Source organism: Aedes aegypti, chromosome 2 (genome assembly GCF_002204515.2).
Source record: "Aedes aegypti strain LVP_AGWG chromosome 2, AaegL5.0 Primary Assembly, whole genome shotgun sequence".
NCBI classification, from domain to species: domain Eukaryota; kingdom Metazoa; phylum Arthropoda; class Insecta; order Diptera; family Culicidae; genus Aedes; species Aedes aegypti.
The window spans coordinates 87,741,330-87,763,910 of NC_035108.1; the positions used below are offsets into that span (position 1 = coordinate 87,741,330).

General features: G+C 36.7%; 1 protein-coding gene across 4 annotated transcripts in view; it reads left to right on the forward strand.

Moving 5' to 3' along the window:
• Positions 1-22,581, forward strand: part of LOC5571834 (homeobox protein orthopedia) — a 160,963-nt gene that overhangs the window by 135,129 nt on the left and 3,253 nt on the right. For 2 of the 4 annotated variants that reach the window (XM_021841466.1, XM_001659915.2), the window contains exons 4-7: positions 15,355-15,424; positions 15,506-15,640; positions 15,833-15,958; positions 16,040-16,278. In XM_021841466.1, coding sequence (XP_021697158.1) covers positions 15,355-15,424; positions 15,506-15,640; positions 15,833-15,958; positions 16,040-16,278 — 570 coding nt within the window. The remainder of the gene's footprint in view (positions 1-15,354; positions 15,425-15,505; positions 15,641-15,832; positions 15,959-16,039; positions 16,279-22,581) is intronic. The other 2 variants (XM_021841467.1, XM_021841468.1) reach the window with 2 other exon arrangements.

Below are 22,581 nucleotides of genomic sequence, written 5' to 3' on the forward strand. Positions count from 1 at the left end.
CATCTTCTGCGAACTCTTAAATATATTTTTAACATTTAGAACACATTAAAAACATAAAATTAACACCCCACAATCTACTAGCCGTTTGTTTGGACGGCCATAACTTTTACAAACATCATAATACAAACATTTCTACATACAACATACATACCAATATTTTCTGGTCATGTGCTGGTAATAGATTTAAGCTTAGTAATAATAGAGTTGTACGCTCTCCTCAAATCGGCATTCTTTCTGTTTGTTTACAACATGATCATCGCCTCGTATCTTCATGTGAAGAGTTTCTGTTATTAATCTAGTGTAGCTAATCGTAACTTTGTCAAGTATTTTTGTCTTGTTTCGAAAATATGTCCTTTGAGTAGTGTCAGATCTGTTGAATCTGTTGCTTGCTCCTCCGTGAGCGAGCGACGGAGTCCGGATCAATTGTGTCCGGTTCTCGTTGCGCGGAAGAAAAACAAAGTGTGCAGAAGAAAAAACAAAACACGTCAGTAGTGTCAGATCTGTTGAATCTATTGTTTGCTCCTCTGTGGGCGAGCGACGGAATCCGGATAAATTGTGTTCGGTTCTTGTTGCGCGGAAGCGTGCAATGAAATCAGGATCGTGTCCGGTTCGCATAGTAGTCACACTATCGGTATCGGTCAGCCGTGCTTACGTATTCATATCAAATTATATCTTTATCGTTTACCAAAACGAATCCTATCCTATTTCCAAACTCCCAGTGTTTTCTTGTGGATGTGCAGAGGACTCCTCGGCTCCCAGAAAGCAAGTAACACGTCAACATTTCCCTCCCATCCCCAAATTGACCTGCATTCGGACGCATCCGGCGCCGGTATTGTTTGTTATAATAATGAGAGCATCAGTACTTACACATTGAAGATGCTACTGCTCCTGAGTAGCATCTGTTGGTTCCCTGTGTAAGTACAGCTGTTCTTGCAATAACGGAGTAGCAACTGCGGGCGGTCAATCATGCTCATGCTCATGTTTCGAAAATATGTCCTTCTTCTGTAGTGTGTTGTGACAATCCTGTACCAGATATGTTTTTGTTTTTACATTATACTTATGTTGATTTAGACGTTTACACAAAAATTGACTTGTTTCACCAACGTACGATTTTTCACATGCACCACAAGGAATCTCATATACTACATTTTTGTATTTGTCTTTAGTTTTTGTAAATAGTACATCTTTAATTTTGTCAATTGGTTTATAAGCCACCTTAAAATCGTGTTGTCTTAGATATCTAGATAGCTTTTCACTTAGTCCTTCAATATACGGAATCGTTATACAATTGTTCGTAGCGTTTTCCATATCTTGTAGCGTATTGTATATTTTGTGTAGTCTTTCCCTAATAACTTATTCTACAAGGAAACACGGGTAGTTGTTTCCTATGAGAATTTGTTTAACCGTTTTCAACGTGTTTACCCGATACACCCGATTCTGTTTTTGCACGGATTTTTATTACACGGCCGTGCAAAAAAGTTTCCATACATTTTTTTTTTTTTTTTCGCCAAAACCTTATTTTTGCATGAAACGTCGAGAAATGGTGTTACTTTTTTTGCACGGTTTTTGAAATTTTGAACTGAAAACTTTTTTTACACAGTACGCATCCCCCGTGCAAAAACAGAATCGGGTGTACTTAGCATGAGCTAACTTTAAGGCTCTGTCTACTAGTGCTATTATTGAATTATTTTTGTGTATGGAAGGACTAACAGAGGTAAGTAGTTTAGTACTTCAAGGGCTATCATCGTTCGAGAAATTTTTGACGTTGAATAACGTCTTACGGCAACATACTGGGGTACAATTTCGAACAACGAAAATCGCTCGCGTCACGAAAAGTGGTTAGATCTTGACTGTTGATTTGATAACATACTAACGCCTGGATAGATTTTAGAGATTCTTGCAACAATCGATTGGAAATCTTTCTACGAATCGACTTCAATAATGAAAACAATTGATTTTCATGACTAAACTATTGTTAAATGGGTGAATATCGAGGCATGTCTTATTTTCCATAGAAAAGCAATTTTTTCTTGCTTTTATAAGATTTTGTCGTTTTGAAGTTTACATATACCTTAATGTAGGGTAAAATTGATCATTTTTCATGGCTTTTCTTGTCTGTTTTCAATAATGTTGCAAATGACAAACAACTGAATGCAGGAAAACAAGTACCTCGGTCAGCCTCTTTGACCCATGTGCCAAAATTTTCAAACAAATGTTTTTTAGTGCTAAAAATCATCTCTTAAATAAAATATCGGGGAATCCCATTTCGGGGTGGAATTGATCACTTGTCTATGTGAATATTGTTATATTTAAACGACTCTACATAATGAATATGAGCTCCCTGAATCCGAATACGCTCGCAAAGTTCTCAATAATACAATATTTAAAGAAAAAATGAATAGTTAATTTCAAGAATTGCAATGAAAACGCCTAAATGTAGGCAGTTTCCTAAGAAATATCAGGGATTAATAGGATAACAGAAATTTAATTATTTCAACCGAATGAGCTAATTGGTACGAGTTTAGGAGATGAAATCGGGCTCGGGGATATATTTTAAGCATCCTTACAAACTTGCAGGTTGATACCGTGATCAAATCCTTGTTTAGGACTAGGAGTTTATGGATGTTTGTCAATACTACACCGTACATGATTTTTAAATTTTACATTATTTTCATAGAAATAAACATTCCTTAACACAAAAAAAAACTCATAACACGTAATTCGACAATATTTACGACAAACACCGTTGATTCCCTGCAGGTTGCATTAATATTTGCACTTGTTATGATGAATAGCTGGGCTTGTCAGAAGATTATGGTGATATCTGCGCTGCCGAGATCACTATAATGAATTGTCGGGCACTACTGGTAGATGTAGAGGCACATTTCCCCGGATACCACGACGAAGCAGAAGAAGTTCTTTATGGCGTGGAACTTCTACGAGTATCAAAAGGACACCATGCTAATCATCGTGACAGGCAACTTCAACATCGATATGAGCAAACAAAAGAACATAGAGTTCGCGGACTTCATGGAGAAGTACCTCAACCTCAAACTGGCTTCGGACCAATCTTAGTGAATCATTCGTGGACCTAACGTTCAACTGGAATATTTGAGGAAGAGTTTCCGCTCATGCTTCTTCTTGCATCGACCAATTCTATCGGTGTTGAAGTGATAACTGAACCAAGCAAATAATAACACACAATGTCCGACGTCAAGATCGACATGCAACAAATAGTGTGAAAATTGATTAGATTTTTAGCAGTACAAATCTTTCATAATTTCGTGACGGTCTTATACCAGGAAATAAAAGAGTCTAACGTTATCCAACGTCAATTTGGCGGTTGTATCTCGGAAACAACCTCTTACTTTTTTTTGTTAATTACAAAGAAAAATATATGTTTAAGATAAAAAAAATGTTTTCAAGAGTACCGTAAAAACTTATATTTTTATTATTGTTAAAATGCGGTTACCATAAGAGCCACAAATACGAAGCCGAACAAGATATAGACGTTTTTAAAAAGTATTAGAAAAAAATAACAAAATTTATAAATTTGCAGTAAAAATAAATTATTGCTCAAAACGTTATTAGGTCGATTCTAGATAGCCACAAATTACATTAATAGTCAGGTCTTCTATGAAACGCTGCCACTCATTTTCCATAGAGAGATAGACCTATGTCTATTAGCTTAATATCTACAGAATTAGCGGTGAACGTCAAATATGAACTTGGGTATTAGTGAGTTAAATTCATTTACAGGTTCAAACATGAAATCGTGCATCGAATCCCTGAGGATATTGAAGAAATGTTTACAAGATTGATGTTGACATTTCAATAAGTTTCAAAACGAATCATAACTAACAGAAACTCTCAAGGTGAAATTCTGAGACAAATGAGGTGACTAAAGTCGACTCTTTTCCTCTTTTAGAGGGTTTAATTCATTCCCAGATTCATACATTAAATCGTGCAGTTAAAGATATTAGAGGAATTAATACAAGATAAATGACTGTGCTACCTTTCCCCAAATGTCATTTCTCTGAACGCCCCTGTTCCCCTGAAAAGATCTCCTTCTTCTTGGTATTAACGTCCTCACTGGGACAAAGCCTGCTTTTCAGCTTAGTGTTCTTATTAACTGAGAGCTTTCTTTGCCAAATTTGCCTTTTTCGCAATCGTATAATATGTGGCAGGTACGATGATACTATATGCCCAGGGAAGCAAAGGAAATTTCCACTGCGAAAAGATCCTGGACCGACCGGGAATCGAACTCAGACACCTTCAGCATGGCTTTGCTTTGTAGCCGCGGATTCTAACCACTCGGCTAAGGTCATTCTTGACTGAATACACATTTCCATAAATTCCGAGGTCGGTGGAACTCGAAGAAATCGCCAATCAAATATAGAAGGGTGCATATCAAATGACCGATTCATTGACCACCTTAGAATAAATAAAGTAATAATAAAGTTACGACAATCGGGTCTTAAAATGTTTAAGGAAATCTTGTTTTTATTTAATGGCACGAAAGAGCATGTTACTAGAACTATTTTAGCAATTTTCTCCGCTCAAATTACGGCTACATCATATTTGAACTTTAATTTAAAAATTTGGTCCATGAATGAACCTTGTCACTTTTGATCATGTTTGACGTTCACTCAATCGACAAAAACACCACAGGGCTTTTAGTTCTAACACTGGGGTTGTTCCTATCTGACATTTCGGAAGGGACACAGAAAGCAAAATACACCCAAAATTTGAGTTTAAGCTAAGGATTGTGACAAAATCTAAAAAAAAATGTTTTTTTGGACTTAAACAAAAGAAAAACATTAAAAAATTGAGTAAACATATGTTTTTGGCCTAAACTCATGTGTTTGGCATTGGAATTGGAACATGCCTTTAGGACCCTATTATGAGTGTCAACAACTTTTCGGGGCAATGGCTTATTCGTGGAAACAGGATATTCGGGGAACCGACATTCGGGGAAAATTTGCACAACGAGATAAATGTTGACTTTTCAAGAAGTTTCTTAAGAGATCATTGCTAAAAGAAGCTATTAAGGTGAAATTCTGAGTCGAATGAGGTGACAAAAGTCAACGCTTTTCCATTTGTCAATCGCTAGACGACTCAAGCCACTCGTAGTGAAAGTGACTCAACTCAACTCGTCTGACTCACAGAATAAGGCTCAGTATCTGGAGTTATCCCAGCACAAATTTCTTGAGGTATTCCCGAAGCAGCTGAAAAATAAGGTGGGTGGCACCATCTGATTGGAGACCTCTGACAGATTCGTACAAAAAATCGTGCATCGAATCCCTAATAATATTGGAAAAAATACTGCAAGATAAATGTTGATTTTTCAAGAAGTTTTTAAAGGCATCATTGCTAACAGAAACTCTTAACGTGAAATTCTGAGTCAAATAAGGTGAAAAAAGTCGACTCGTTATCATTAATTTAACGATATGCGTATCAAGTCATTTTTTCATTTGCAATTTTCATTTGCAATCTTCAAAGAAGAGAAGAATTAGAAAGAAACTCAAAGAAATGATATTGTCGAAATTTGTGATACAATTCTGGAAATATCAATCATTTGTTTCTCTACTCCTACCATTTTAAGGACGCTTCCGGAAAAAAAATGCAAAGAAAACAGATAAATTTCTGGCATTCTAGTGAAATCCCATATGTTCCTCAATGAATTTTCAACAACATTTCCAAAAGATATTTTGAAAAAGCAAACCTGACAGTAAATCAACATACAGCCAGTATGTTGATTTACTGTTTACACGAGAGTAAACAAACGCAATAGAAATATGACAGACTCACGAACAGGCTTGGTGTGAGTTAGTTCGCACCAGTGGTGCAAAACGGTGAACAGAGTCTGTTCATGCACTACAGAAAAATACTATAGCATCGGTGGTTCCTTTTTTGCGATTGTGTTCTTGCTGTTTTTGCTCACGATCACCCGAACACGGCTTTAGGACATTTCGTCGAATGACATTTGGTCGAATGACGTTTGGTCGAATGACATTTGGTCGAAAGTACATTTGGTCGAAAGGACATTTGGTCGAATGGACATTTGGTCGAATTGCTTTTGAGCATTTATTTTGGTCGAATGCTGTTTAGTTGAACGGAATTTTGGTTGAAAGCTTATTTTATTGAAAGATCATTTGGTAAAAGCTTCTAAGTTTTGCAAAGTTGGTGTGATTATTCTTTTGAATAATTTGAAGCATCAACTGTTGTTGAATAAAAAATGGGACATTTTATGTAGCCTTATTTTAAAGTTTCATACATCTCTTTATTTGTAATTTGAAGTTATGCCAAAATCTAGGATTTCGATGACTATCCAAATGAACATTTTAGAAGATGTTTTTTTTTTTGTACATTTACTGACATATTTAGCTCTAGTGAATTTATTATTCTTTGAAAATTTCATCATTCTTGAAAAATTGCTCATCAATACTCAACGATGTGAACATAATATTTTTATTATTAATTATTCTTTTGAAATGCCATCGTTCTTCGTAATGAACTGCTGATCTTTATCTGATGGAAGCATTTGAAGATAGTACTCGGGATCTTTCTTTGAATTCCGGGTTTTGCAGCTTATGGATGTGGGCAAGAATTTTGAATGCGGAAATCATAATTAAAACGGCAGGAAAAATTTGCTTTAAGGAAAACCTTTATGGTGAAGTGAATATTAGGTGTCGGTAACTCTACTCATGACCAATTGGTTTATTGTGACTCCCAGCTTATTAACATTCCTCGAGCAAATATATGGCTTTGCTGACAGTGTTGATGACCTCGGGTGAATAACAAAATTTGAAGTAGAAGCTTTAAATTTTTTAAAATGAAAATTGTGCTAATTCTATGTATCGGGAAAGGAAAGACGAGTTCCCTGAGGTGACAAAAGTTGGCTTGGTTCAGTGAGATCAGCTTATCTCGAATCACAGAGAATGCCTGAACGAAAAAGCACAATAAAACGTCAAAAATGCAAGAGGAATATCACAATTTTGCTAATCGCATATAGATTCATTTTAATGTATTTTTTTAAATTATTCAATCACTCTTCTATTATCGACAAAATGCTACTCTCGACGGTCAGACTAAACGTAAAACTTATTTCCATACTATTTAAATTCGACCACTATCCTTTCCCGCGGAATGTTGGTTCGAACAAATACCATATACTTTCTGTTGCAACTAAACCTTTTCGACCAAATGTCCATTCGACGAAATGTCCGTTCGACCAAATGTACTTTCGTCCAAACGTCATTCGACTAAATGTCATTCGACCAAATGTCTTTCGACCAAATGTCATAGATTCCCCGAACACAAATACTGTAGAGGGCATCGCATCATTTTATTTTGACATGCACTCACGCATCCGATTCCCTGTGATATTTCTACAATAATACCATATAATGGTCAATTTTCTCAAAGCTATCGTATTTTAGTTTGTAGTCTATCTATTATAATCATAATCATCCCAATTATTTAGGAAAATAGCTATGAACGGAAAAAAAAGAACGGCCGTGAGCAAACTCTGCTCATCCAGCAATCACGCGTTTTTTTACATTTGTTTTGTTCTGGTTCTCCGATGCAAGAATCTGTAATCACATCGGTCGCTGTTGGTACGTGAGCGTGTGAGCGTGGATCCTGCCTAATATTGGTTCATTTTGCGTAAACGGCATGATGCTTTCCACCACTGGTTCGCACCCGCCTGCTCGGGAGAATATACTAAAAGAAATAGCAAAAGTTCACGAACATTTTATTTGCGAGTCACCGAACAAGGTATGATTTATTACGGTTTTGAGAGATAAATTATTTGTATATCAATCAAATCTACAGTAAACTACCAGTTTGTAGTTAAAAACCCTTGAAAACCAGAAATCTCGGAGAGGAAATAGAGTTTTTCCCAAAAGTGCATTTGATTCTACACGTTACCTTCGTTTACTCGTGAGCACGACAGATGCGAGTAAGTAAATCAGCACTCTGATGCTCCCGAACATTTTGTTAGGTTTATAGGTTCGATTCAACAGACATGTTTGCCACCGTATACATTTGAATCCGTGATGAACAACAAGGCAAAAACGTATTGCTTTCGTTTGGTAGTCCGCATATTTGTCTGGGTCGTTTTAAATATGTGATTAATAGAAGAATATTAAGAGACTAGCTTAAACTTGATGTGAGGATAACTAGTTTAACGCTGAATGCAATTGACCTTAATAACTCTATAAACATAAACATCTGTTCTGTTTTCGTTTGAGATGGGACTTTTTCTTAGCATATCTTCCAAGAGCCATTGAACTTCGTTTACTGCTTTAAGTCAACTGACCTGGCACAAATAGAATGTTGCAAGTATAAGTAATATCATTAATTTATTCGGCTATCTCAGTCTTAATGTTCTACACGATTTTATTTAATTTTGCCTGACGTTTCGGCCACGGATTTTGGCCTTTTTCAAGGGTAAAATTGTCTATCGTTTAGTCCTGATTGAAATCGTCGTTTCGTTAAACCAGGACAAAATGATAGACAATTTTACTCTTGAAAAAGGCCAAAATGCGTAACCGAAACGTCGGGCAAAATCAAATAAAATCGTGAAGAACATTAAGACTGAGGTAGCCGAATAAATTAGTAACATAAAGTACCAGTCGACCCTTCCAACTATAAGTAATATCAATGTACAATTAGGCCTATTTATAAAAAGCCATCAAAGTGTATTACTGCAATTGTAATGCATGTAACAAATCCAAATGCCATTTATTCATGCTTTTGGTCATTTGGGTAATCATGGTTCCGGAAGTATAACGTATCGTTACGTATAACTATACTAGAATCTGAAGAATAAATCCCAAATATCTTGTTAGTGTCACATTCGCCTAAATTACGACGAGATGGTAAGGAAAGGTAGATTTTCAATCGAAGGATTTGGGATTGAATCTCGTTCCATTGTTTTTTTGTTGCGTTATGCTAGAAATTGTAGTAGAGTGTCAATAAATGCACTTGTGTCGACCAAATAGTATGATATTGGAATTCTAAAGAATAATCTTACACACTAAGAGAAAAAAAAAATATTACGCATGGCTAGAGGCGCGTCCACAATCTTAACCGTGGGTAGGACAAACCTTGGTCGATTTTGAGTTGAATTAAGTTGAGGAAATTCTACTATTTCCAAGCGTTTTAATAATATTTCCAGGTGATTTTACCGCTTAACAGAAAAAAACCTATTTCTCAGAAGACTGACTTGTTTTTATACTGCCAAACCGAAACGAGGCAGAAAAGAGACCAAACAGGAATCAGGAAAACAAACTTGATTGGAGCCAGATAAGAATTTAACTTTTCATAGAATCAGATCTCTAAAATCTACAATTTCTTTTGAGGATTGCTTGTGACATTACTTTATTCGTATTTGGATATTTGTCCACAATTTCAGATATTACTCCGAAAATTTCTAAAAGAGTTCGCTTAGTGATTATTTTTCAAGGAATTTCTTAACGAATTTTTCTACAGAATTTCGCCAAGCATTTTGTTTGGGATACCTCAATTATTCAACCTCGGTGTTGGAACAGAAATGAAATTTCTCCAAAGATTATTTCAGAAATCATCTGAACTCCTCCAAGATTCTATCCAGTGATACATCCGTCGAGTTTTAAAGTCAACCTTAATGAACAAGGATCTCTGAAATAACTCCTGGACTCTTGAAGAAGTTTTAAAAGATAATCGAAAAAACAATCAAATCTAGGGATAGTATTCCGAAGAAATTTCTAAAGAAATTTCTCAAAAAACATTGGACACAAAATTTTAAAGAAATGTTAGGTTGAACTTCAGAAGTAATACTTGGATAAAATGCTGGAAATCTTCCTAGAAAATAAAAATAGTTTTGTTCGAAGGAGGAAACTTAGATCAATTTTCAAAGAATATTGGATTTCAGGGAGGAAACTTAGATCAATTCTTGAATAAATTCACATGGACAGGCGAAGAAACCCTTGCACGGTTTCTTGAGAAAAAAAAACCTGGGCTATTTTTTTTTTTTTTTTTTTTTCAAACACTCTGGAATAATCCTTTCTGGATTTCCTCGAAATAAATTCTGTAGACATGTTTGGAAAATCTCCTAGAGTAAAAACTAGAAAATTCGGTTGAAGGATTCGTGAAAAAAATAAAGGATAGTTTCGAAAAAAAAACCAAAGTAATACCAGAGGACATTACTGGAGGTAGTAGCTTGAGAGTTTTCAAAGATTTTCTGGAGAAAATTCTAAAGACATTCTTCTAAGCATCCTTTGAAAAATCGTTAAAAGTATTTCTGGGAAAAATGGTAGAGAAATCTCTAGAAAAAAAATCTGCAGAGATCCCTATGGAAAACCCTGAAAGTTTTTTTAAATAAAATCACTATAATAATTCCTGAAACTTATCTTCGGGCAATCAAAGACGAAATTTTTGAAGAGCCTGTTAAATCCGTTATAGTCTCTGAAAGATTCTTCAGAGCCTGTATAATATTGCATCAGAGTTCAATGCAAGGAAAAAAAAACAAGACCATTTTGTTCAAAATAGATATTATTAAGACCTTCCATTAAAAGTAGAGAGTTTTTAGCGACTTGCATAAAAATAGAGACTATGCCTCTAAAAAGAAACCTACTACCTGTCCTGTTTTAGGATCATTCATTGAATTCACTTTTGTTGTCATTCATGATGAAACTAAGAATATCCTTTATATTCATATCCTTTTTAAATCAATTTTATCAAACAAATTTGACAAAAATAGACTAAACTGCTTTCCTTTACAACCCGTGAGGTTGTTCTAATTTCCTTATTAATCTCTAGATAACAAACTGATGAACAGAAAAACTTCTGTGAATTGGTATAGTTTTTTCTTTCTTTGTTTTGCTCCAAACTGACCCGGCTGATCGTAAAACTTTTCAGGACAGAACTGCCGTGAATCGCAAGTTAGTCCCATCTGCATTTTTGACAAAATTGAGTTGAGTTCTGTTTTCAACATATCTTCCAATGCTCTTTTAGCTGCACTAATGAAACAATATGATTTGTTCGGAAAAATTAGGAAAAAACAGCAAATCAAATTGTCCCATTATGAAAAGTAACCGCAGTCCCACTACAGACTTTCGCACTATGGAACACAAAAATGCAACTTGTTTTGATCATCTTTATATTTTTCTCGGTAATGGATAAAAGTGATAAGCACGTTGTGAAACTTTCATTAAGATTGAAACATGTTCCAATCCTCTAGATTATTTTGAATATTCGTATGGAAAACGAGTTTGAAATTTTCTCAATGCCTACTTTTTACAGTTGGGACTGACTTGCGATTCACGGAAGTGAAGATGCTTGAAAAATGTTTCATCGCACAGAAACTCCATAAAGCATGTTGTTGAAATTTGTTTAAACAATTCTGGAAAAGAAGAATTACTACAGAGGATTGCTCCATTTGTTTTTCTCATGGTTAAAGAAGTTCTAGTGGTAATTATTACTGTTAGTTTCCCAGGATTTTCACTATAGACATTCTCAATCGTTGTTCTTGTGAACCAGAACTATGAAAACCCTTATTACGTCTTTCATCCTCCTGATGAAGTGTGTATAGATGATAAGACAGATAACAGATGATAAATGGTTTAATTTATTTTTCAAGCTTCCTGCTGATCCTGTTTTTTTTTTTTTTTTTTGTTGAATCGTGGGTAGGACAATCCTTTGACTGTCCTACCCAGGTGTTTTCGTGCGTAGTACATGTCCTACCTGTCCTACCCACTTCCCGTGCCACTGCATGGCGTCAATTTCATTATTGGCAAAATAATAGATGTAAAAATTGAAATGACTTAAATTCGATCATACATTTTTTTATATTAAAAATACGTCATTCTTGTAAAATTACATCCAGTGCAACAGAAAATTTATATACTCCGAACAATATTCAGTCCAATGCGACGAAAAATTACGTCATTTGTAAATTAAATTTACGTCATGCCACTTGCTTTAAGATGAAACACGTCTTAATAAAAAAATGGCTTACACAATGGCCGGCTTGTGCCCCTAATTACTGCAGAAATAATTAACGTACGAAGCCGATTATTTTATTTCAAACTTTCTGCTAGTGCATGAAACTAAAATAGAAAATACATTGTCGATTGATGCTTCTTTTGTCATATTTTCGCCTTCGAAGTTCTGGGACAATATTGATTTTGCATTCCAAACTGTTTCACCTTAATATGTCGACCTAATATGACGTTAATTTCAATGATTTTCTTAAGTGTGTAATTTTACTTATTTCATTCATACCACGCAATTAACTATGGTTTGTTTTAGTCTGGTTACTGTTATTGAGGTGAGAAGATTATTAACATATAATTCAGTCATACCTCCAAGAGTCGATATTGAAGGGACCAACGACTCATGGAATTTTCGAGTCATGGAACAGATATCCTTTGGAAACCTGTTTGCAATGACCATCATAGTAACCATGATTTTCAGATTTCAGTATGGTTTCATGAGTCGATATCGAGCAATGGAACATCGGCTCATGGAAGTTTGACTTTAAAAGAAGCTCTTATGATTTGTAATAATTCCCACTTAATAAATAAATATTTAAAAGCAACACTAATCAAATGGTACCATTGACTATTTTCTTTTATGTGATGAGAAACTGTCTAATAAGGTTCTTTCTCCCATAACATGTTTGGTGAATAATGTCTTTGAGAATATGTTTTAATTTCAAGTTTTATACTTACAAAATGCTGCAAGCTACGTATACATGACAAAAGCCAAAGCTGAGCAGAAGACTCTCTCGCGATGATCATAATCAAATATTCAAATCCATGAATTTCTAATGATGCATATTCTCCCCTAGCTCGATTAAAACAAAAAAACAACCCTCACTTATTCCCGTTCGCTTCAACATATGCATTGCATATGAATTGTTGATGTGTAAAAAAGAATCTCAGTCATCTTCCGACGCCGCTTAAGGTCACAGCGACGGAATTCTGATTTCCTCTTTGCGGACAATAATGGGAAAAATCACGGGCCCAACATAATCGTAGATCATTACATAAGCACACTCGCTAACCACCCAAGTCACCCATGCTGGCTAGGCGTCCATAGCCAGAGCAATCATATTTCCTGATTGTTTTCTGGTGCCATTTCGTGACACAACGTTGCCCTTCGCCCGAGAATGCCATGCATATGCCGTGAATACCTTTTTCATTCGTTTAAAGTCTCTTCGCAGTGCAATTTCATACCTAATAATCATAACCATAATGATAAACAACGATAAATAATAAATGGCACGTGGAGGATGGCTCTCTTTGGTGGTGAGGCAGTAAATAGGGCGCGAAAGCGACGTCCCTCTGGGAAAAGTGACGTCGGTGTCAGAGGTTCCCAAACTTTTCAGTAGAGCGTCTATAAGTAAATGAAATCCGAATTTAGTACTATACCATTCCATTCCACTTGAGTTTGCATGCTTTGATAGATACGCGTTTTTCGACATCAATTATAAGGCTGTTTTCAGTATCGTGTAAGGACTGTTCATTTTATAAAGTGGACACCTTGTTTATGCTATATCTTTTTTATTTATTGATGAAATCGTAAACGGTTTTCTGTGTATCGTTCAACTATTATTCTACAATGTTATGAAAATACAGAAACTTACAAAATGCTTTCCGTTGAAGAACTAAATAGTTTTTGCAAAAACTCCTAAGAAAAACTGTTCGTCAAGTTTAAGCATTATTTTTCGCATGAAAAAAATCTTAAATTTAATGAACAAATTGTATGTTGGTATCCTTTACTATTCAACTTAAGGTAGAGCTTTTAAAAACATCAATAATATTCCATCAGTTCCTGACGCTGAGTCACTTTAGTGATCTATTCCTTATGGTCAAATTTGCTGATACACCATCTTTTTACTACCAACAAAAAAGTAAAGTAATAAGCGTGTTCAAAACTGGTTTAGATTACTAAAGAAACTATATATGTATAAAAAAAGCAAAATCTTGAGTTTTAACCGCATTCTTGGGTACCAAATTTACTCTTTATGGTCGTTTTATTGAAAAATCCCATACTTTTAAAATTATATACGCATGTTTATCGATCTAGAGCAAACTGTAAGCGTTTTTCTCAAAATATTTTGATAGGTAGTCTCAGAATAACACATTCTGAAAATAATACATGCAAAATAAATTTGATTTAATTCAAGCAGTGTTCCCAATCTTGATGATTGTCATTGTGCTTTGAGTGGTCTTCTGAAAATAAATTTTTTGTTTTTCTATTGTGCTTAAAGTATGACGTGGGGACTAAATCAGCAACTCTATGAAGGCGTAAGTTATTTTTATTATAAATACTATATTATTACTTCCGTCTGGACGTACTTTAATCCTTAAAATTCTACTCATATCAGTTTAAGATATTTTTCTTTAAAAAAAATTGATAAAAAATAATTTTATGATATCTGCAAAATTGCTTCTCCAAAAATAACTTGATATTTTTTAGCAAGCTTTTAATTGATGATGCTTTCTAAGTACAACCATTTTTTGAAAATAAAAAATATAAATTGTCGAATTTTCCTGCCGACTTTTAATAATCCTTGATTTTGATAACCTCCAAAAATCGACCGTTCTAAACGTTGTGCCTTATTAGTGTGAAATCATATTATTTTGGTAACTTTTTTATTACCACAGCATTGTACAATATTAGTCGAACGATGTACAGAAAACCGATTTCGATTTCATTGATAAATTAAAAAGATATTGCATGTCCAAAGTGTCCACTTTATAAAATGAACAGTCCTTACTACACTCGACTCTAGTACCTACACGACACTGAAGACAACCTTACAGCTGATGTAGAAATACGCGTATCTGTCAAAGAATAAAAGCTCTAGTGGAATTAATTGGGGTACTACTAAACTCAGTTTTCATTTGCTTATAGGTGTTCTACTGAACATTTTGAGAATTTATTATCTCAATAATAAATATTCAAATGAGAGCAATTCTTCGAAAAAAAAGACGTTGGTAGATGAGCCTTCGGCTGATTTGTCCCTGTAACGATTGTTTCAAAAATGTATTGCTTAAAAACAATAGTTATTCAAATTAACCATGTTACAATCAAGTTATTCAAAACTTAATGGTTATCGGAAAATTTGTAAAGGTGTTTCATGATTATGAACTGTTTTGCTTGTCAGTTATAAATATTTTTTTCAGCCCACAGCTTGGGAGCTACTGGGTGAGAGTATGGGCCCGTAACACATTTCGTGCAATTCACATCTTCTTTTCTCGAGCAGCTAAAATTAGTTTGCATTACTTTTAACGAAGTTTTGATTTGTAACAGCATCTTTAAAATTTATTCAACTGTCTTTTTATCTTTGTTCCGCAGGTTTGGTTCCAGAACCGTCGGGCCAAGTGGAAGAAACGAAAGAAGACCACCAATGTGTTTCGTACGCCTGGTAAGTACCCATTTGCGAGCCATCGTTATCGTAGGAGATTATCATCGAAAAAAATATGTGGTTTCTTTATCCCTGTAACAGGAGGCCTTCTACCGTCGCATGGTTTACCGCCGTTCGGAGCCAACATTACCAATATTGCTATGAGCGAGAGCTTATGTGGGACGTCGATGTTCGGTGGCGACAGGTGGGGAGTGGGTGTCAACCCAATGACTGCTGGTAAGTACACACTTCTTCGCATAAAACCAAACAGTGCAACCAAACAAGTAATAACAACAGAGTACCAACTAATTGAAACTAACTTTTGTTTTCGTATCTTGATTATGCTTGCTCTACTTTCCCTTGTATTTGATAATGGCTAACAACAACTAATCCTACCCACTAATGCAAACCAACACTAACCGCAATCAGGATTCGGTCAATTGAATCAAACCTCATCCCTCTCCGGCACCCTAAATGGTGGGCTAAACTCGGGGATCAATATCTCCTCCGCCATGGGAGCCGGCGGCTACCACAACTATGGACTGAATGCTTTGGGTAATTCGCACTTTCCTACTGGATTACGTCGTATTCTGAGCCCTTCGGGTGTAGAACTATCGAGTTGAACGCTAATCTTAGATATTGCCTTTCCAGGTGATTCCATGATGTACCAACACTCGGTAGGTGGCGTTGGCTGCACGGGAGGATCGCCTACGTCCACCCCGCCTAATATCAACGCTTGCTCGTCGTCGACTCCACCCTTGTCCAGTGGGCAACAGCAACAACAGCAGCAGCAGCAACAGCAACAACAACAGCAACAGCAGCAGCAACAACAGCAAGGTGCTAGTCAAAACGAACCCAACGCCAACGGGGATATGGTAAGAACAGTACAAACTTGAAGCTATTAATATCGTAATTTGAGCTTGATAAATTATATAATACAATATAAATGATTGTATCAAATATGATGATTTGAAATCAATTGCGAAAATGAACAAATAAAGTTTCTGGTTCCTGGTATATTTCTACACCATGGAAAATGACTGAATTTTGGACAATTTGAATAACACCATCTTTCTTTATTACTGGAATTCCAACAAGTTTGCCAATTAATAAGGGGATGCATATTAATTGAGGATAATATTCAGAAGGAAAAATATCACGGTCGTATATTATACCCCGAACAACACCAAATTTAGCCAATGAATCAGCCTGTATATTCCATGACTGAACGGAAAGTAATTTTGTAAAACATATTCAAATCAGATGGATTGGCACCCCACCATGTAGTACAAATTGATTCGTTTCGAACATATTTTTTGAATTTGTTCAATATGAATGTTCCAATTTAATTTAGAGTCAAACCATATACCAAGGTATTTGAATTCATTAACTTGTTCAATTTCGATACCATTAAGATACAAATTAATGCATATGTTCGAATGTTTTCTTGAAAATATGATATATTTAGTTTTTTGAACAGAAAATGAAAATCCGTTCTTTTAAGCCCATGAATCAATGACTGATGACATCTCTATTTTTGCCACTGATGGAAATAACATTACAATCAGCAAATTGAAGCAAATAACAACCATTAGGAATAATTGATGCCATGTCGGAGGTAAATAAATTATACAATAATTGACTTAAATATGATCCTTTTGGAAGTACAAAATATCTACATCTAAATAATTTTGAATCTCCATGATGAAAAAAATCATCATTTTGAAAGAAAATAAATAACATAAGAGAAATCATATTGGGAATTTTGAAATTATTCATCTTTTGAAACAATATGTCAATTATAGGGTGTCCCATGAGGGTGAATGAAATGATTGAGGGTGTCCCAGAAAGTATAGGCACGACTTTACCATAGTGCCATTCGGAGACTAGTGCAGATAAAAATCTGATATTCTCACATTTTATTTTTGCACTTATCGAGAGCAGATTGTGAATTTTGGTAAATTTTGTCGCTACCTGTTTGTTGATGGTGTTACATTTCTGGAAGCTCCTGAAAACCTATGATTTCGTAAAGTTATCTTATGTGGAGAGAAAAAAAAGACCATTTTGTCAAATGTTTGCTATCAAATTTTAAACAAAAATGCTTGTGGAACATCTTAAAATCAAGAAAATTGGAAACTAAGTCCCACTTTTTATTGAATGAAAGTTAAATTTATGAAGCTAAAAGTGAAACACAATCGCGAGTACTACAACCTCTCATAAATCAAAATTGAGAAAATGGAAATTTTTTATTGTTTTCAGCCCATAACTCAAGACGATGCAAAATCATTCTTTCCAAAAGATTACGCAAACAAGATAATAAACCAATAGGTCTTCTGCTATCAGCTCAAGACGGATCACTACCAGGGTTTAGAAAACTGATAACTTTGTTAAACCGCCATTCATTAGGAATGACATTTTGAGATAGGAAAGCATTATACAGTCGACTCTCCATAACTCGATATTCAAGGGACCATCGACTTATAGAATTATGGAGTTATAGAACATACCGATACCAAAAATTTTTCCATCATTTTGGGAAGGGTGGGGGTCTACGGAAGCGTGACAGTACTTATATAAGGTATTGGAAAAAGCGAGACAGAGGGGGGAGGAGGGGGTCTAGAAATCCTGGAATACGATGGACGTCATATTTGAACCGTCCCTTACCGAAGATGAAGCCAACTGGTTATTTATGCTGATTTTGATTCTGAACATGTCCCTGTTAATTTCAAATATCTCATTAAGCGATTCTCAACCCTATCATTTGCACATTCAATTATTTTCGAGCCGACTGGAATACATATGAAACATATATCGATAGTAATCTTGATGTTAGCATTTCTTTTCAAACAAAACTTAATATTGACAATGTTCTTGTGACACTAACAAATTCCATTGTTTAAGCAAGGGGCATTGTAATACCTAAATGTGAAGTAAAATTCGAATCAGTGTTTATAGACGACGATCTTAAACTCTTAATCCGTCTTAAAACGTGAGGAGAAAGCAATTTCAACGCATTCGCTCCTACTATGAAAATAATATGGCAGGATCTATAAAAAGAAATTAATGAACGGTTTTCTCAATTAAGAAACAAAAAAATTGGAAATTATCTACAAATTTAAAAACAAAACTCAGAAGCCAATTCCGCCATTGAAAGAGGAAAAAAAATATTACTTATTGCGAAAAAGCTCATAAACTTGCTATACAGTTTGAAAGCGTGCATAATTTTAATTTAGGTATCAGAAGGCCGGCTCCAAAGGCACGTTCCCCATCAGTTGGGAGATTTGTGCCATCGCCATATTTGAGCCTATTTCATCATCTACCCGATGGGAGAGGAAAGGGAAGGGAAAGATGGGAGGAAATAGGAGTGGGGTCCCTTGAAGAGGGAAGATCGCATAAGCGAAATGAGAGCATGTAGCTTCATACCACAATGGGTTCGAACAGCGCCCTAAGAAGGGCACTGCAAAACGCATGAGCGTGAAGAGAGCCTATAACTCTTTACCACAGCGGGTTAAGAATAACAGAATGTCCTGAAGATTCAGGCTTCTGAATTCAGTTTCACTTAATAAGTGTTTACCAAGTAATTGGAATCGCATTTGCGCAAAAACTGGACAGTTACATAACAGGTGATACGAAGTTCCATAATCGGAGTCACAACTATCACACACAAATGAGTCAGCACGCTGAATATTTGCCATGTGATAGTTGAGTCGGCAGTGGCCTGTCAACGCTCTGACCAAGAGACTGCAATTCTGCTTTGACAGATTTGTTAAATACTTCGCCACCCTTAGAGATGGCTCAGTAATGTACAATTTTGTTTGACGACATGACTCCAAACTATTCCAATATTGCTTGTGCTGAGTTGCCGCCCAAGAATTTATCTGAAGCTTCACCAGCACTTCGAAATTGGAATAGCCGGCTCAGGGCCAATGAAGTCATGCGATGCTCCATCGCGAGCTAGCTCATCAGCCAATTCATTTCCAGCGATAGAAGAATGGCCAGGTACCCATACAAGGTTTACAGAGTTGACTGAATTCAGTTCCTCAATTTGAGTTCGACATGCGATAACAAGCTTCGACCTTTAGTTGGCCAAAGCGAGAGCTTTTATAGCAGCTTGACTATCTGAACAGAAGTATATGACTTTACCCATTACGCGCTGTTGAAGTGCTGATTGCACTCCACACATAAGGGCAAATATTTCCGCCTGAAAACGGTGCAGTTTCTACCAAGTGAGTAAAACTGATTCAGCCTAAGCTCACGAGAATATACTCCTGCACCAGCTCTACCTTCAAGAAGGGAGCCATCAGTGTAACATTCTATATTGTTTGATATACTTCTTTCTAAATAGCCAGACGTCCACTCTTCCCGTGAAGGGAATTGTGTGATAAATGTCCTGTAAGGAAAGTGACAAGCAATTGTGAGATCCTTTGGAGCAAGGACAATTTTGTCCCAATTCACCAAAAGTGGAAACAACGAAGTGTGTGTAGATCTACGATTCACTGGATTTTTCTCCAGTAGATCCAGTACCCATAAACGGTAAGAGCAAGAAAGTGCTTCTTGTTTAAGATATATGTGTAGTGGCGCAATGTCGAAAAGGGCCTCGAGCGCTGCTGTGGGAGTTGTAGAGAACGCACCAGACATCGCCATCAAGCACATCCTTTGGAGATGGCCCAATTTCGATTGGATTGTTCTCACTTCGCCCTTTTGCCACCACACATATGCCAATATTGGTCGAACAACTGTTGTGTAAATCCATTTGATATATTTGGGTTTGAGGCCCCAAGTTTTACCAAAGGTTCGCCGGCATTGACCGAAGGCCATGCAAGCTTTTTTGACTCTGAAATCAATGTGAGGTGTCCATGAAAGTTTGGAATCTAGAATGTCTCCGACATACTTTACTTGATCAGTCACATTAATCTCGGTGCCAAAAAGACGTAAAGGTCGAATTCCATCGCGGTTTCGTCTTTCCGTAAACAGAACAATAGATGTTTTATTCGGGTTAACCGAAAGGCCATATTGGCGACACCAACTCTCGACTACCTGAAGAGCACTTTGCATCAGGTCGAATAGGGTGCTTATGCACATACCAACTATCAGAGCTAGATAGTCGTCGGCAAATCCATATGTTGGAAAACCGCTATTATTGAGTTGCCTCAATAGCGTATCTGCTACGAGATTCCACAAAAGTGGTGACAAGACTCCCCCTTGAGGGCATCCGCAAACACTCAATTTTCGAATCGCTGCTTGACGCAATGTCGAGAAGAGATGTCGGTTTTTGAGCATTTGATGAATCCAATTGGTAATCATTGTAGGTAGCCCATGGTTTCGTGCGGCTTCCAATATGGCATCGAAAGACACGTTATCAAAGGCACCCTCAATATCCGAGAAATCACCCAAGCAGGATTGCTTCTGAGCGAATGCTTTCTCGATATCGTATACAACTTTGTGTAAAAGAGTCACAGTGGACTTTCCAGATTGGTAAGCATGTTGATTCACATGAAGAGCCATGTTTGCCAAATAAACATCATGGATGTGATGATCGATATTGCGTTCCAGACATTTCAGAAGAAAAGAGGTCAGACTGATTGGTCTAAAACTTTTTGCTTCTTCATACGACGCACGTCCTCCTTTCGGGATAAACTTTACAGTAATATCACGCCAGGATCTGGGAATGTACCCGGTAGCAAAACTGCTTACAAGTAGCTTTTTCAAAACATGTTTGATAAACTCAAATCCCTTTTGGAGCAGAACAGGATAAATCCCATCCGCTCCTGGAGATTTGAAAGGAGCAAAACTATTAAGTCCCCATTGAATCGATTCAGTAGTTACGATACTGCGAGCCGAGGCCAGAGACTCGTAACTACATGAAAAGACATTTGGTTCATCCGTAGATGCTATGTCCACACATCCGGGGAAGTGTGTATTGAATAAATATTCTAAAACTTCTTCATCGGAAGAAGTAAAGTCACCATTAGACAAGCGAATTTTGTTCACTTGGAAATCCTTAGATTTTGCAAGGATTTTGTTCAGCCGACTGACTTCACTCAAACTGGAAACATTTGTACAAAGGTTTTTCCAGCCGGATCGTTCAGCAGAACGAAGAGCCTTCTTGTAAGCCTTGCGAGCCGACTTGAACGACTTTGATCCAGCTGAACGGCGTCTGTTCCAACTCCTTCTACATTGTTTCCTGAGTCTAGTCAGATCGGAATTCCACCATGGGGTCCCTCTTGTAGTCTTTACAGACCGCAGAGGACATGCTTCTTCAAAAGCTTCCATAATGTAGGATGTTGTAGTATCAACGGCATCATCCTGATCACTTGGATTTTCAATGGACGGAGAATATCCATGAAATTTGGTCGCAACCAATTCAATATAGAGTTCCCAGTTTGTTGATCGGGGAATCCTAAAACGCAAAGTCTGCGCAGTTACATTTGAATGTTCAAAGAAGATGTAGCGATGATCAGATAATGATTCCTCATCTGATACATGCCAATTCGTCAACTCGTGACTGATTCTATTCGAACAGAGCGTTATGCCTAACACTTCTTCTCTATTAGAAACCACGAAGGTTGGGCGATTGCCTATGTTAAGTAATCCAAGGTCTGTACTACTTAAGTATTCCATCAGACTGGAGCATGCTACCTTGGTGGACCCCCCAAAGCGTGTCATCGATGTTCGTTGCTGCATGGCTACGCAGCTAACCTGGAGGAAGCGATGTGCAATAGCCCCTCTCCGAAGCAATGCCTTCTTGGTGGTCCCGGAGAGACGAAGGGTTTGGCGGCAATGGAAATGGTTTAGTGGGTCGGGGGTGTAGTCCTGTTTACTGCTTGTATGTAGTAAATGGTCCCCAACCCCACACTCCCGGACCTCGGTCCGGAGTCTGTTGAGCAGATTATCCCCCCATTGCTTAGAAGGAAAAATAAAAAAAAAAAAAAGACTGGAGCCTCTGAAATTGATATCTGAGCTGCCCCAGATGATGTGATGAGCATTGGCATCACTGCCCACAATCAGCGGAAGGCCTTTTGTTACGCAGTGTACGACAACTCGTTTGAAGTCATCCGTTGGGGATGGTTCATCATGTGGTAAATATACCGAACAATAGACGTATTTCCTGTTGAGGTCACCAACAGAAACATCAATTGTGACAGCACATACATCTCTGGTAGTTAACTCAGAAATGA